Here is an 18,463-nt window from a genome sequence, read left to right as displayed (position 1 = left end):
AAATCTGGGCTAGTACAAGCAGCCGCACATACACATACACACGCATGCACGTCGTCATATGAGCGAAATATTCTCAAGCACGATGTAAAACCCAATTTCACCTCACCTCACCCTAGCAATGAAAAGAAAACCAAGCCTGTGAATTGATTTAATATACATATAATAAAACAGTTGATATATCACATTATTTTTTCATGTTCATATCTGTGAATAAATGGCACAGCCTTAGGAATATATTATTTCAAACAAAACAAGCAACAGCAGCTTTGTTTATTTGGACTACAGTTATATACTATGTCTGTACTGGACCTTTCTGTTTTGTACTACTAATACTTCAGTTTTGAGTAACATTACATGACGGAATCATTACTTGTGGTGTAATAATTTATTCGCATTGTCATACTCAAGTAAGTACACTTTATCAAAGAATGGGGAGACGTCAAATTGGGTATTTCCCTGCATTCAAGATTATTCTACTTACATTGCGATGTGCATGTACAAGTGTGATGTAGTGTGTGTCTGCTTGTGCTTTTATAGTGCTAACGCACTGTGATATTGCCATTACAATATGTAATCTGGTAGACAGCATACAGGGTCAGATCTCATTACAGTGTAGGTGTTAGCTCTCGAGTCAGCTTAACAAAAGTTTCTTCTCAGTTCTCTATTGAAAATAAATGCTCAACTGCAGTATTTGTTTTATGCAGTAATCCATAACTTGGTATAAAAGGCTCAGTGATGTACAAGTCTCTGGGAAGACCAAGGTAAATTCCTGCACATTCAAGCTGCACGGCTTCACGTATAGTATCAAGGAAGAGGGGACATCTGCAGCTCTAACAGTCCTCTGCCCTGGTGGATCTTTACTGTCCTGACTTATCATGAACCGATTGACTTATTGCTGACTTAATCACTGTCCAGACCATCCATGATCTGATCTGCCGTCTGCTGATCATCAACTGTAGGGTCTTCAGAAGAGTGTTCTGCAGATTTTATGCTCTCCACAATGGGTTCGTCTGTTTTTGATAGTCCTTGCTCATCTGACTGTTCCTGACCCACCATGTTATCTGATGACTCACAGACTTGATTCAGATTGTTTTCTAAGCTCTCTTTACCTGAGCCATTCACTAATTCTTCAGCTGCAGCATCAGGCAACTCAACATTTGAATTTTCTGAATCTATCTTTTTGTCGTTCATTTCCTGGGAGCAACCAGGCTCTAAAGAAGGCACATGGGTAGGGGTTTGTTCTTCACCAGTCTGATCAACTTCCATGTGTGTGTCATGTTCCGAGTACCGGTTCACAGGCACTGTTCCCTCGGTGTCAACACTTTCCTTACAAGGTGTAGAACTGTTCACAATCACTTCCTTGGAAGATGGCAGTGTAATACTGTCATTTTTAAGACTATCACCCTGGTCAGGATGTTTAGAGGGATCTATGTCCGACCTATCCTCTGTGTTTATCTCCTTGGATATTTCCATCTGTTCATCTGGAGCAGGCAGGACAGCAGGGGAGACAGCGGATCCTGCAGCCTCTTTGTTTGATTCTGAAATGGAAGTTTGTAGTAATGAATAACTACCACCATTGGATTCGACACTCACTGCACTGTAACAACTTATTCAAGTCAGCTGGTGAGCCTTTATAGATGTCTTGACATCATAACAATTTGATGAAATGTCACTTCCCTGTTACGCGTTTCATTTGACCCGGTTTAGTCACTAAACCAACCGTATGACAGTGACATGATAGATCCAATTGTCATGCACAAATATTTCAACAGAAATACACTTCATGTAATTTTGTGATATGAAACCGTAGTTTACTATGCGTTGCCAGATTTTAACACACATCACACATCGTAACACCCATTTCACACATTGTAACCACCCTTGTCACACATTGTAACCACCCATTTCACACATTTTAACCACCCTTGTCGAACATTGTAACCACTCACGTCTCACATTGTAACCACCCCTGTCACACACTGTAACCACCCATGTCACACATTGTAACACACCCATGGTCACACATTGTAACCACCCATGGTCACACATTGTAACCACCCATGGTCACACATTGTAACCACCCATGGTCACACATTGTAACCACCCATGGTCACACATTGTAACCACCCATGGTCACACATTGTAACCACCCATGGTCACACATTGTAACCACACATGGTCACACATTGTAACCACCCATGTCACACACTACCCATCCATGTAACCACCCTTGTCACACATTGTAACCACCCATGGTCACACATTGTAACCACCCATGGTCACACATTGTAACCACCCATGGTCACACATTGTAACCACCCATGGTCACACATTGTTACCACATATAACCACCCATGGTCACACATTGTAACCACCCATGGTCACACATTGTAACCACCCATGGTCACACATTGTAACCACCATGGTCACACATTGTAAACCACCCATGGTCACACATTGTAACCACCCATGGTCACACATTGTAACCACCCATGGTCACACATTGTAAACCACCACACATTGTAACCACCCCATTGTAACCACCCATGGTCACACATTGTAACCACCCATGGTCACACATTGTAACCACCCATGGTCACACATTGTAACCACCCATGGTCACACATTGTAACCACCCATGGTCACACATTGTAACCACCCATGGTCACACATTGTAACCACCCATGGTCACACATTGTAACACACACATTGTAACCACCCATGGTCACACATTGTAACCACCCATGGTCACACATTGTAACCACCCATGGTCATACATTGTAAAACCATTGTAACACACATGGTCACACATTGTAAATCCACCCATGGTCACACATTGTAACCACCCATGGTCATTGTAACATGGTCACACATTGTAACCACCCATGGTCACACATTGTAACCACCCATGGTCACACATTGTAACCACCCATGGTCACACATTGTAACCACCCATGGTCACACATTGTAACCACCCATGGTCACACATTGTAACCACCCATGGTCACACATTAACCACACATGTCAACATTGTAACACCCATGGTCACACATTGTAACCACCCATGGTCACACATTGTAACCACCCATGGTCACACATTGTAACCACCATGGTCACACATTGTAACACACATGGTCACACATTGTAACCACCCATGGTCACACATTGTAACCACCCATGGTCACACATTGTCACACATTGTAAATGGTCACACATTGTAACCACCCATGGTCACATTGTAACCACCCATTGTCACACATTGTAACCACCCATGGTCACACATTGTAACCACCCATGGTCACACATTGTAACCACCCACACACATGTAACCACACATTGTTGTAACCACCCATGGTCACACATTGTAACCACCCATGGTCACATTGTAACCACATTGTCACACATTGTAACCACCCATGGTCACACATTGTAAACCACCCATGGTCACACATTGTAACCACCCATGGTCACACATTGTAACCACCCATGGTCACACATTGTAACCACCCATGGTCACACATTGTAACCACCCATGGTCACACATTGTAACCACCCATGGTCACACATTGTAACCACCCATGGTCACACATTGTAACCACCCATGGTCACACATTGTAACCACCCATGGTCACACATTGTAACCACCCATGGTCACACATTGTAACCACCCATGGTCACACATTGTAAACCACCCATGGTCACACATTGTAATACCACATGGTCACACATTGTAACCACCTTTGTCACACATTGTAAATACCACCACATTGTAACACTCACACATGATAACACCCATGCTCACACATTGTAACACCCAGCTCACCCAGCTCACACATGGTAACACCCAGCTCACAGTGTAACACCAAGCTCACACAGTGTAACACCCAGCTCACACAGTGTAACACCCAGCTCACACATGGTAACACCCAGCTCACACAGTGTAATACCCAGCTCACACATGGTAACACCCAGCTCACACAGTGTAACACCCAGCTCCTTCCCGTGGAGCTTGGGACTTTCTGCCACCCCCACAGGACTGTCCAACTAACACCACTCACCAGCTGCCTTCTGAGCTAGCCTGGCAGCCCTCTTCTCCATGGCCAGTCGTTTGTTTCTCTCCATTCTCTCCTTCTGTTCAGGTGTCATGCCCTGCAAGGACATCATCAGTGTGAATGAACAGCATTATATTTCATCATGACAATGATGTGCAGTATTTCAGCAATACATTAAGACAAGGTGAGGTCAAATGGGCTTTAAGTTTAACATTCCGTCAATAGCACTGCACATACACAGCAACGTGGGCTGGGCTGGGCTAGTCCCAGTTCTATAGTGCCACACCATGTCTCAGTTTAACATAGGTATCCCACTCGGACACGGTTGGTGGTACCGGTGGTATGTAAGCAACAGTTACCAGTATGACCAGAACTTGGTAACACCTCGATATATTTAAATGGAAATAAATGAATCTACTTTCGTTGTTTCACACTGCAGTGAGATATCTTGTACTAATATCATAATCACTTGTACAAAACAGGTCTTTAAAATACAAAGAGTGACAGAACCTGACTACTATAAGCTTAATATTTCAAAAGTGACCTGTGACCCATTCTGACTAATTTTGTAAATATTATGAATCTGCAAGACTAAACAAGGGAGTGCTTCAATCACCCATCTTACATTAGGTGTGCTGCTGAGGGTGGTGCTGGGGGTGGTGACAGGGGTGGTGACAGGTGCCCTGACCCCTGCTGCAGGGGTGGTGGGCGTGGCCAGTAGGGAAGTGAGTGGGGCCTGTTGGGATTGTGACTTCTTCTCTTGTTCTTCTCGCATAATCTCATCAAACGCCTCCTCTGCATCAAAGTCTTGTAGGCCCTGGAAAAATGAGTGAGTGAATCTATAACGACAACTTCTCTATTATACTGAGGGAAAAAGATAAGGGATCACATGAAAGCACAAGTGTTCCTTTATTCAAGTCCTCATGAACACATTCTGTATTGATGCCCTATTAATACTTTGTGACACTGACCTTAAAAACCATTTAACATGTCAGAAAATTATACACGGATACAAAGAAGCCTTATCAGACATGAAACCTTCACCTGTCATGCTTGGTTCAGATTCTACTGCACCTGTGATGTTAAAATATTAATAATCATTCTACGACCCTTATGAGGTGAGGTGAAATTGGGTTTTACGTCGTACTTGAGAATATTTTGCTCATATGACGACGTGCATGCGTGTGTATGTGGACGTGCGGCTGCTTGTACTAGCCCAGACTTAAGCTGGTTTTATAGTGCTAGCCCACTGAGATACCATGCCGCAGTGAAGCAGGAATACTCCACTCAGACACATTATACTGACTCCGAGCCGACCAGTCCTTGTTGTACCCATTAATGCCGAGCGCCAGGCAGGGACCAACAAGTACCATATTTTAACGTCTTTTGGCATAACGCGGTCGGGGATCGAACTGGGCGGATGCTCTAACCACTACACCACGGAGGCGGTCCAGGTCCTCATGAACACATTCTGTATTGATGCCCTATTAATACTTTGTGACACTGACCTTAAAAACCATTTAACATGTCAGAAAATTATACAGGGATACAAAGAAGCCTTATCAGACATGAAGCCTTCATCTGTCATGCTTGGTTCAGATTCTACTGCACCTGTGATGTTAAAATATTAATAATCATTCTACGACCCTTATGAGTGAGTGAGTATGGTTTTACGCCGCTTTTTAGCAATATTCCAGCAATATCACGGCGGGGGACACCAGAAATGGGCTTCACACATTGTATCCATGTGGGGAATCGAACCCAGGTCTTCGGCGTGACGAGCCAACGCTTTAACGGCCCCCCGCCCCCTACGACCCTTATGACCAATGTCTAATCATGACAGTTACCACATTAATATTTGTGCATTTTCCCCCATTACTCACTCTACGGACTGATCCCTCTTCTTCTTCTTCCTGCTCCTTATCACTTTCGTTGTCATCCACAAAGTCATCTTTCAGGATCGGTATGTCTAGACGCATCTTCTTTATACATGTCTACACAACACAGAAATAGGTGAAATTAGGCTGAAAGCTGCAGTGACAATGGTAAAAGTAGATACACTGCAAATAAGTTGACTGAACATTCTGTCCTAACTAATCCCTTGACAGACACGCCAATCTTATCAGGAAAAACAACACGAAACTAAAAGTTACCACACACACAGACATATCGCTATGGCATCTCTACCTATTACATGATAAACATCACATTTCATTCTTCATAATCATGATATTTAGGAGTACCTTCAGCTGAGCTGACAGAAACAAAGATAAAATCAGGATCAAAACAGTTCCTAAATTGAACATGGTCAAGGGTGTTATTCACTGTTATTATTGTTATGCCCAAACAGTCTCTGCGGCAAAATATAGCTAATGACTCACAAATGGCTAACGATATATCCGCACAAAACAGGGTTTTGGATTAGTCAACCCTTGCACATTCTTTATAAATTTGCGGGATTTTTTACTTTCATTGACAGCTTGACTTGAAAACGTAAGAATTGTATTTCCAGCAATGGCTTCTCAAAAGAAAGAACCAGTGGTTAATATCTCCTTAACAAGCGTCAACCAATCAGAAGGGTTGCTTTGACCACACACCCGTTTTGTGCAGACCTATTGTCCTCCATTTGTGTCAAGATCGTTTAGTTGAGGGTCAAACTTCGGGTTTCAATCGATTTGCAGAAATAACAATAAAGAATTGGTAGGTGTCATGAGTGCATGAGATGGTAGCGTAGCGATCGGCAAAGCAGGCGGGAGGAGTACACCAAAGCGTCCGGACTTGACATGATGTATTGTACTGTGAAGAATTTCGAGTCGGGGGTCATCTCAAAAAGATTATTTTTTTTAAAACTGTAATCCTCGCAAAGACATGTGGGCCTGTGGTCACAGTTTGGTTCAGGTAGAAGTGTCCTCACACTGTCGTTTGCCTACCTGCACTTCCTTTTTGGTACCCAGCTTCTCAATGCGCTCCAACACCTCATCAAACGGCATCATAGGAAACAGACGGTGAGCCCAGTGTTCCAGGTACTTCATCATCACTCGCAGGTCATCAGCCTAGATAGACACAGTTTCTCATCCAATCAGCATGACACAGAACAGAACAACACATCTAAACACTGAAGACTGAAAATCTCAATATCAGACATTATAATTCGCCACCTAGTGTGAACAGACGTGAAGTATTGTGCAAGCCTACTTGTTAAAGATATCATCCAGGGTTCTGATCAACAATGCCTTCTGTTTCTCTATACCACTGACAATCTACCGAACCCTACTCACCCTCATATGTGCATTTAGTGTAGTAGAATGGGAACAGAATGCTAACCTCATGACCTCGACCTTTGAACTTGACATCCTTGAAAACCCGCGGTAGAAGTGGTATTCCTCTGTCTCCACTCAACCTGACAGACAGAACATTTTAACAATTAACATTGTGTTCGTTCATCAACATCAGCATGTATCCACTACAGTCTGCCTTCACTCATGAATACATAGGCTATTATATGTTACATGACATAAAACTGTTTTGAGACCCAGTTAATGAAATGAAGCCAGGATGAAAATATCCCAAAGGAAAATAATTTCACTTTAAGTTTATTCCAGTTTTCGAGAACCCTAATGTTTCTTTATATGGAAGCAATGTATAGAGTAGATGGTTGCAAATGCTGCATGATAAATCTTGCCAACATAATAATCTGAGCTCTATACTAAACCAGACTGCATCTGGTGCTCAACGAGGAGCCAGCAATGTTTTATGTTGCTATCAGCAATAATCCAGTAACATCTTGACTGGACTTGCAACAAGTAAGCAACAACCCGGGAAGATCCTGGTCAAAACTGCTCTTTAGCGACCCAGTACTTGTTGTAAGAGGACCCAGGAAGATACAGGTAGAAATTGCTCTTTAGCAACCCAGTGCTTGGTGTAAGAGGACCCAGGAAGATACAGGTAGAAATTGCTCTTTAGCAACCCAGTGCTTGTTGTAAGAGGACCCGGGAAGATCCTGGTCAAAACTGCTCTTTAGCGACCCAGTGCTTGTTGTAAGAGGATCCGGGAAGATACAGGTAGAAACTGCTCTTTAGCGACCCAGTGCCTGGTGTAAGAGGACCCGGGAAGATACAGGTAGAAATTGCTCTTTAGCGACCCAGTGCTTGCTGTAAGAGGACCCAGGAAGATACAGGTAGAAATTGCTCTTTAGCGACCCAGTGCTTGGTGTAAGAGGACCGGGGAAGAGGACCCGGAAGATACAGGTAGAAATTGCTCTTTAGCGACCCAGTGCTTGGTGTAAGAGGACCCGGGAAGATACAGGTAGAAATTGCTCTTTAGCGACCCAGTACTTGGTGTAAGAGGACCCGGGAAGATACAGGTAGAAATTGCTCTTTAGCAACCCAGTACTTGGTGTAAGAGGACCCGGGAAGATACAGGTAGAAACTGCTCTTTAGCAACCCAGTACTTGTGTAAAAGGACCCGGGAAGATACAGGTAGAAATTGCTCTTTAGCAACCCAGTACTTGGTGTAAGAGGACCGGGAAGATACAGGTAGTAGTACTTGGTGTAAGAGGACCCAGGTAGAAATTGCTCTTTAGCGACCCAGTGCTTGGTGTAAGAGGACCCGGGAAGATACAGGTAGAAATTGCTCTTTAGCAACCCAGTACTTGTTGTAAGAGGACCCGGGAAGATACAGGTAGAAATTGCTCTTTAGCAACCCAGTACTTGGTGTAAGAGGACCCAGGAAGATACAGGTAGAAATTGCTCTTTAGCGACCCAGTGCTTGGTGTAAGAGGACCCAGGAAGATACAGGTAGAAATTGCTCTTTAGCGACCCAGTGCTTGGTGTAAGAGGACCCAGGAAGATACAGGTAGAAATTGCTCTTTAGCGACCCAGTGCTTGGTGTAAGAGGACCCAGGAAGATACAGGTAGAAATTGCTCTTTAGCGACCCAGTGCTTGGTGTAAGAGGACCCAGGAAGATACAGGTAGAAATTGCTCTTTAGCGACCCAGTGCTTGGTGTAAGAGGACCCAGGAAGATACAGGTAGAAATTGCTCTTTAGCGACCCAGTGCTTGGTGTAAGAGGACCCAGGAAGATACAGGTAGAAATTGCTCTTTAGCGACCCAGTGCTTGGTGTAAGAGGACCCAGAAGATACAGGTAGAACAAATTGCTCTTTAGCGATGCAGTGCTTTTGGTATAAAATTACAGGGATTGTGGGAAGACACAGGTAGAAATTGCTCTTTAGCGACCCAGTGCCTGGTGTAAGAGGACCCAGGAAGATACAGGTAGAAATTGATACCCAGTGCTTGGTGTAAGAAACCCAGGAAGATACAGGTAGAAATTGCTCTTTAGCGATCCAGTACTTGGTGTAAGAGGACACAGGAAGATACAGGTAGAAATTGCTCTTTAGCGAATGAGTGCCTGAGTCAGTTGAACAGGACACTCAGGAAGATACAGGTAGAAATTGCTCTTTAGCCAGACCCAGTGCCTGGTGTTAAAGGATTGGAACCGGGAAGATACAGGTAGAAATTGCTCTTTAGCCTCTTTATGACAAGCAGTGCCTGAAGGCCAATATTCTAACCGGACCTTCAGGGTACCAAACAGGTAAGAGCAGCCTGAAAAATCCCTGCTGCCCGCTCAATCACACAAACCAAAACACAAACCTTGAAGCATCTAGTTTAGGCTGTAGTGCGTCTCAGCACCTTTCATTCCCTTCAACTTGGCCAACACATCAGCATTTTCTGTTGAGCAATGTTCATCATAGAAATATGTCATACAAAGTAGGGATGTCATTACCTATTTTTCGCTGACATTATTGGCGTAAAGATTAGTTACATTTTTTGAACATTAATATTACTTATCTTGTTATTGTCCATGAAAAGAGCAACATTTTTATTCTGAGAGATTAAAAAGTTCTAATTCCCCATCTTTGTAAAATGAAAAATATCAGCAACCCAATATCTGTTAATTTCAAGTAGTGAATGAGTTAAAAACTAGCCTCACTCAGCAATATACCAGCTGTATAATCAGATCTGCTAATCCAGTGATCAACAGCATGAGGATAGATCTACGCAACTGGGATACAATGTGTCAACCAAGTCAGTGAGCCTGACCATGGCACCTGATGCTTGTTGTAAGAGGCGACTAATGGGATTGTGTGGGTGTTCAGGCTCCATGACTTGGTTGAAACATGTCATCGTATCCAAATTGCTTAGGATTGATGCTACTTTGCCAACCATTGGATTGTCCAAACAAGATTATTTACAATTAGTCATTTAGTTGAATATCGCTGAGTGTGGCTTTAAACAACAAACAAAAACAAAACAAATTGGGAATAGAACTATGCCCTCAGTGTGAGAAACACTTTAACTACTAGGCTACATGACTTCCCTGTGTGGAATGATCTAAGACTCACAAATAAACTTGGCAGACAAATTTGGAAAATACACTAAATGTTGCTCCAACAGGTAATGAGTGAGTGAGTCAGTTGAGTTTTACACCACACTCAGCAATATTCCAGCTATATGGCGGTGGTCTGTAAATAATCGAGTCTGGACCAGACAATCCAGTGGTCAACAGCATGAACATCGATCTGCGCAATTGGGAACCAATGACATGTGTCAACCAGGCCTGACCACCCGATCCCGTTAGTCGCCTCTTATGACAAGCATGGGTTACTGAAGGCCAATATTCTAACCCGGACCTTCACGGGTACCAAACAGGCAATGAGCAGCCTGGAAAAATCCCTGCTGCCCGTTCACACAAACCAAAACACAAACCTTGAAGCATCTAGTTTAGGCTGTGGCCGTCTCACCACCTTCTTCCCAGCACCTTTCATTCCCTTCAACTTGGCCAACACATCAGCATTTTCTGTTGAAGCAATGTTCATCATAGAAATATGTCATACAAGTAGGGATGTCACGATATATAAGTTTCACGAATCGATACGTATCAAGATACCTATTTTCGCGACATTATTGCGTAAATTTAGTTACATTTTGAACATTAATATTACTTATCTTGTTATTGTCCATGAAAAGAGCAACATTTTTTATTCTGAGAGATTAAAAAGTTCTAATTTCCCATCTTTGTAAATGAAAAATATCATATATAACTCTCATAACATCAAAAAACATGATACAACAGCCAAATGTAAACGATACATTAACATATTTAAACCAATACTTTCAAAACTAAATATCGATACAGTTTTGAATGTATCGATAATTGTATCGTCTTAGAAAAAGTATTGATGCATCAGTGCATCGATGTATCGTGGCATGCCTACATACAAGAGAAGTACGGAGAGGAGAACATGCCCCTGGACATGCACACACAATGCGTTTCAGGAACAAATTTTCCGTTCCTATCGCAAACACTGAGTATACTTCATATAGACTGAATAACATTCGAAGATATGATTCGACCACCTGACCCATTCAATATGTTCATCTTTTCATGGACTTGAAGTTATATAGTTGATGAAACAATTCTCAAGAGTGAGTGAGTTTAGTTTTACGTCACACTCAGCAATATTCCAGCTATATGGTGGAGGTCTGTAAATAATCAAGTCTGGACCACACAATCCAGTGATCAACAGCATGAGCATCGATCTGCGCAATTGGGACCCGATGACATGTGTCAACCAAGTCAGCGAGCCTGACCACCCGATCCCGTTTGTCGCCTCCTACGACAGGCATGGATTACTGAAGATCAATATTCTAACCCGGACCTTCACGGGTCAATTCTCAAGGGCTTTAGCAAGCACATCATCCTGGATTGATACAGAAAAAACACAATCATGAATCGTAGCATCACTTGTTTCACCCCTATACTATATTCAGGGATAGAAATGCAATTTTTTTAAGGGTGTTGTAGTGCACAGATAATTTAGGTGTGCCTTTGTAAAAGTGTAACTGTGCCCACACCTTTTGATGATACAATTGAATTAAACTTTAAACAACAATCATGTCATTTCAATTTATTGTTAAATAAATCAATAAACTTCATGTAAACCTGTAAATTTGAAAGCTGGAGTTCCTGAACACTATCAAGACAGCAAGAATAGTTCAGCTTCATTTGTCCTTGCTTGACCTTCATTTCCGTTTATGTGCACTGTGATTCAAAATAGTCATGCCCATGTTAAGATGTGAGACGGAGAGTGTCACCAATAAACAGAGTGATGGGATGCAAAACTTTAAAATAGCTTTAGCATAATTTCAGTTGGTCTAATTCATCACATTTTCCACAAATAGACTGACTGACTGAGTTTGGCTTTACGCCGCTTTTAGCAATATTCCAGCAACATCACAGCCGGGGACACCAGAAATGGGCTTCACACATTGTACCCATGTGGGGATTCGAACCCGGGTCTTTGGTGTGATGAGCCAACGCTTTAACCACTAGGCTACCCCACCGCCCTTCCACAAATTGATCATGGTGAGTACTATTTTCATAATTTTAGTCGTGCGGTATCAAATTCAACACTACTTATTAGTGCAATTTCAAGTTAGACCGTGCCACGGCATCAAATTCAACACTACTTGGATCCCTGTATATCATAAACATCAACCGTGTGGTTAATTATATAGTCATGATTACCGCTGGTTAAAATGATTGATGACTGGTAATAACATCAATAGGAAAGATTATTAATGATTATTGATATGAAAATTGTGTTATCGATAATATTGCTCATTAACTTTTGTGATAGAAAAAAGTTTTCATTTTCTCATGCAAAATACAAATTACGGACTAAATGATGTTTAGGTAGCTGTTTTGTTAATAATCCATGCAAAAACATGTCATCACTCACCAGTGTGAGTGAAACATGTATTTATTTCTTTAGACATTTTTGCTCAAAGTTATGCTTCTGATATTTATCGATAATCAATTGATATTTAGTAAATGATTATCGATCTCTATGAATCGATAGACAGCCCTAGTCATGATAGTATTTAACGTATACAACACCAATCATTGCAGTTCTGTAACTGTAGCAACACTAACATTACTGACAACTTTGACAGATACAGTGGAAACCTGATAAGTAAAAATTGTTTACTTATCAGGTATTTTACTTATCCAAACTCATCAAAACCTGCAAATGACAACCATATGCATGTATATGTAACAATGAACAACTTATCAGGGCTGGTCTCCAGTTGTCAGTGTATTGTCTACTGCTTGACGCCAGCGAGCTGTAAGTAGGATGTTTGTTTGACTGGAGACTGACACGACTGCCCCTCATGTCGGAATATGTGGTGATCGCTAATTTAGTTATCCAGTCTCTTTTGTTAAGTAATTTACTTCCAGGGACCGTGAGAAGACGTTTAGTAAGCGGTATTGTTTACTTATCCGAGTTTAGTTAACCGGACTCTAATAGTGATAATTAATGAAGAAATTTGTCGGGACCAAAGAAAAGTGTTTACTTATCAGGTCTGTTTAGTTAAGCAGTCTTTACTAAGGCGGTTTCCACTGTATATGTCATTGTCCAGAGCTCCTGATAGGATGAACATCAGGGTAACAACAATGAATCAGAATGCGAACAAATATGCATAAACATTTAAAAAACTCAACAAATTGTAAAATAACACTGTTACGAATTATTCATCATTTTGGTATGAAAAACATGGCTTTTTATCATACCAAATATAATCATTGATTGATTTGATTATTATTTACTGGTCGAATGTAGACATCACCTTTTTATATGACCGACTGACTGACTGAGTTTGGTTTTACGCCGCTTTTAGCAATATTCCAGCAACATCACAGCGGGGGACACCAGAAATGGGCTCTTTTTATATGAACGCCATTGGAATGAATAATGCTTTAGATGAGTTTTTGTTTGTTATTTAAAGCCACTCTCAGCAATATTGCAGCATATGTAAGCAATCTGTAAATAATTGAACATAGACCAGACAATCCAGTGATCAACAGCATGAGCATTGATCTACATAATTGGGATACGATGACATGTGTTAGCTATAAAGTCAGCGAGCGTGACCACATGATCATGTTAGTCGTTTACGACAAGCATGGGTTACCGAAGACATATCTGGGGCAATTATTCCACATATATCTACATCTACATGATCTACGAGGCAAACGTCACCTGGGTCCTGACTGAGAGGCACATCCTCGTCTCCTTCACCGAGGGGCTCCAACTCAGCTGGGAGATCAGGCAGCGTTGAGGGGAAGTCTTCTCCATGGTCATCTCCATCCTCAAAGATCCCATCCATATCTAGGTGAACAGACTCCATCTTCAAATGCTCTGTCTGCTGCTGTGAATAAAAACGTGAACAAATATTCTAGAAAAAGTATTAGGATAATTAGTAGAAGCCGTTTTTGAACTTATCGCTCACACAAATGTGTCATTTCTATAAAAACAGATTGTTTTACGAGAATCTGGTTTACTATGGTCACAGCTTTCTTGTCCGAAATGTCCGAGTCATTACTCAGTCCCTCAGCATGGGAGACAACTCTGCAGCACACACACAAAACATGATCAAACTTTACCCATGAACAAGATGACTGACTGACTGAGTTTGGTTTTACGCCGCTTTTAGCAATATTCCAACAACATCACGGCAGGGGACACCAGAAATGGGCTTCACACATTGTACCCATGTGGGGATTCGAACCCTGGTCTTTGGCGTGACGAGCCAACGCTTTAACCACTAGGCTACCCCACCGCCCCTGAACAAGATGAAAGGGGCCATCATTTAACATGTTCTAGTACTGATGGAAACTATTTAAGTAGAAAATACCCCATGGTTCCCACAGTAGATGATTCAGACTTGGAAACCAAGGCAGATTAACTTTTATAGCTTGTGAACTAATTGAAATATTGCTGCACATGGTAATATGTCTTTCAGCAATTGTCACCATTTAAATTAGTTTTAAACATATGAATTTTTCACTTCTCTATGGAATTTGTTTTAACCCCTGTGGCTACAGATGCCACTTGCAGAGTACTTTAACTGGGGATGGGTGTGTGTGCTGAAAATTAGAGATGGATATAAACTTGGCTGTAATTTATTTACAAGTTTTAGATTAGTTTCATTGGTATATATGTAAGGATTGACTGTATTTATTACAGTTAATTGAGGTGTGAATTGAAAATGTGTTGAGCAAACTGTATGCATCCCCAGAGACTTGTATAAATGAACATGTTAAGAGCTCTTGAACATATTTGCATTTGTGGTTATATCATATACATTGAAAACAGCATTCCGCATGCGATATGCACAGTTATGGAGTGTACAGAAAGAGACTCCCAACAGCTAGTTGTCTGTCTCGGAGAAACAACATTTCGAAAAGTAAAGTGTTTTCAATGATGGTGTATCCAGAAACCTAAGAAAATTCTTTCAAAAAATCTTATTTTCTAAAGATGTGAACTTACTAATCTGATGTTGCATAAACTTTGAAGAGTTCAAATACTGTTTACGTAGCTAACAGCGTTCATAAAAAGATGCACACCTAGATACGTGTACATCTTTTATATTGTACCATATATACAACATTGATTGAATTACATTTTTAGCCCATAAGTAAACTGACATGGTGTCATAAGCATGATATGAACACCGTGAGTTTAATATTTATCAATATCAGTATCACGTTTGGATGTCTTACTATTTTTGGATAATACACCAGCAAGCATAGTAACACTGGTTCGCCTGACCTGTTCCTCTAGTGACCTACTACGTAAAACAAACAGTTGACGATATTGAGCAACAGTGGATATGACAAGGTAGGAACCGTATAATTAACAACCATATATTGGACAATACAAATATCATGTCAAATGAATATAATCGACATGTGCCTCTGTTTAACACTACTGCTGCTACTGCAATCGAAATGTGTGGAAGGGTTTCCGATGGGAGTACAAGACGAGTGGCACCTGTGCGATGGGTAAAAGTTCCGCCCGTAACCCCCGCTTGAAATGCATTCTATTTTATGATTATTTCGAGGGGTTATGGTTTAGGTTTAGGGTTATTGTAGGCTTTCTTTAATAAAAACAACAACATCTATTCTTAGGCATAGAATGATAATAAACGGGGGGTTGCGGGCGGGAAACTTTCCGTGCGATGTTGAAATGTTGTCAATGAATGAGATGGTCAGAGGCCGTTTCTAACAAAACAGCTGATGACACTGATGTGCGAGATTGTTGGGTAAAAGTGGGCAAGCTGTGAATGTAGAAAGCACTTCAACTGATATTCAATGGAATTATTAGCTGAATACAATCTTGTAAATGTACCTCAGAAATGTATGCAACACAGATTCTTCGTAACAATGTGAAGAACACCAAGATATCTTTGATATCGAAGGGCACCTGTTTCGCGGCAAATCCTTTAAACGTCGGAAGTGAGACTACGCATGCGCTGAATTTCATCGTCTGCAGTACTTCCGCTCGAAATCTAGACTTACTAAATCTCCCATAAAAACGACAGTCGAAATGTTAATAGCTTCATTCAGTACGTTCTAACGTAGATTCTATCATAGTTAGTGCATCAAGGATCTATCCAATTATTTGAAAACAACAGAAGCCAATTTTACAATCTTTAATTACAACTGTTCATCAGACTGTCTTTTGGATGTTTTAGAATAGAATATAAATATTTTTATCGTAACAACTGTACACAACAATTTGAAAATTATAAAAGAGTAATAACTTGCTCCTCGGTTTTCGGTGATGGCAAGAGTGAACTATTTTATTTTGCAGCTTGAATTGTTTTAAAAATTGCTTCTCGTAGAATATTACATTCGCAACAAAAATAATCTGAGTGATCATAATTAAAGCTGCTTTTAAAATTATTAAAGATATTCGGTATTTCATGTCGTTTCAGGCTGATATGAGATGCAGGTTTTAAATGCTTACCGTCACTGGAGCATGGAAATGTGGGGACACATTCAGGTTTTGAACCCACAACCATAAGTTTCTGGCACGTGTCTGGGAACTGGGCCAACAGAAACATTTCAGTTTCTTAAAATATGCACTATGCATTGCATTATATGGTGTTATGAAATGTATGTTATTTTTTAAAGTATTGTGAATGTCAAAAGTTGTCAAGTTTGCACTCGCATCAACCGTACATGAAATCCAGAACCGTGAAGACCCTGGTTAGAATAGGTCTTCAGCCACCCATATGCTTGTCGTAAGAGGCGACTAACGGGATCGGGGGTCAGGCTCGCTGACTTGGTTGACACATGTCATCGTATCCCAATAACGTAGATCGATGCTCATGCTGTTGATCATTGGATTGCCTAGTCCAGACTCAAGTATTTACAGACCGGAATATTGCTGAGGGGTCTGCGGGGTAGACAACAAACCAACCACCATGAGATCCAATTGAGATATTATCGTTTTGTGTTGTTTCTAGTGTTGGGAATTGGTTAAAATTTCATAATTGATGATTGGTTCATTACCACTGACTGACTGACTGAGTTTGGTTTTACGCCGCTTTTAGCAATATTCCAGCAACATCACGGCGGGGGACACCAGAAATGGGCTTCACACATTGTACCCATGTGGGGATTCGAACCCGGGTCTTCGGCATGACGAGCCAACGCTTTAACCACTAGGCTACCCCACCGCCCCGGTTCATTACCACCGATCAATCATCGAAAATAATTGGTTAGCGTCTTTTAGGAAATTTGTTAATGCACAAAAAATAAGGAAAAAAACATGTAGTTATTTTTTGTAGGGTGTTTTGGCAAAATTTTGTATCTTTAAAGGATGACTAGTATGTTGGGAACATAATTTTCTTGGTGTCTTTAAGATGAATTCAATCACGACATGGAACAAGCTTGTAGTGCTTATTAAATGTAATAGATAAAACCAACCTTGTGAAAAATATTGTTGATGAAAACACGTGTTCCAGAATTGTTTGTGTTCGATTATGAGAAAACATGATCGATTGCTTGATCGTTTAGTCACTGCGACCAATCTTCGATTATTTCAATTAATCGGACCACCACTAGTTGTTTAACGTCTTTCACAGACTTTGTTACATGTCGCGGTGATTGGTTTGTTGCGAGAATCAACTTTATATGGATGTCCTGATTTTACATCAGACTCGTTAACGAGATTGTATGATCAGTTTGTCTTTAGGCTACTGATCCGTGTTACGTTTTGGAAATTTATGTAACATGTAATCAGCACGCGCGGACTGTGATTGGGAATCTTGATTAGCAGTCTGTGTATATATCAGTAATTGTCTATTACTCTTGTCTATAAACGCACGCTGTGACGGTGAATGCATGTTATGAATGAGCAATAAAGATGATAATAAATAGCATGGCTGCAAGAGCTATTAAACCTACCAGTGCTTCTTCAAAGCACTGTTTTAAACGTGAAGATGGGTTAGAATATGATCTTCAGCAACCCATGTTAGTCGTAAGAAGCGAGATTTGG

General features: G+C 41.1%; 1 protein-coding gene across 2 annotated transcripts; it reads right to left on the bottom strand.

Moving 5' to 3' along the window:
* Positions 1 to 134: 134 nt before the first annotated feature.
* Positions 135 to 16,476, bottom strand: LOC124259757 (TIMELESS-interacting protein-like). Of its 2 annotated transcripts, none has more exons than XM_046693953.1 (9): positions 16,307 to 16,476; positions 14,156 to 14,324; positions 10,818 to 10,908; positions 7,377 to 7,452; positions 6,983 to 7,105; positions 5,936 to 6,046; positions 4,678 to 4,869; positions 4,059 to 4,149; positions 135 to 1,538 (listed from the first exon to the last, which is right to left on the bottom strand). In XM_046693953.1, exons 1-9 carry the CDS (start codon positions 16,439 to 16,441, stop codon positions 901 to 903), a joined length of 1,626 nt encoding a protein of 541 aa, XP_046549909.1. In that variant the 5' UTR covers positions 16,442 to 16,476; the 3' UTR covers positions 135 to 900. The 2 variants fall into 2 exon arrangements, with proteins under 2 accessions (XP_046549909.1, XP_046549910.1); XM_046693954.1 differs by having other exon boundaries at positions 14,156 to 14,321.
* Between the last annotated feature and the right edge of the window lie 1,987 nt (positions 16,477 to 18,463).

This window comes from Haliotis rubra, unplaced genomic scaffold (genome assembly GCF_003918875.1).
Source record: "Haliotis rubra isolate DU_JTF1 unplaced genomic scaffold, ASM391887v1 Scf735, whole genome shotgun sequence".
NCBI lineage: Eukaryota > Metazoa > Mollusca > Gastropoda > Lepetellida > Haliotidae > Haliotis > Haliotis rubra.
The sequence above is the reverse complement of the archived record's forward strand: the minus strand, read 5'-3'. Positions and strand labels throughout refer to the sequence as shown.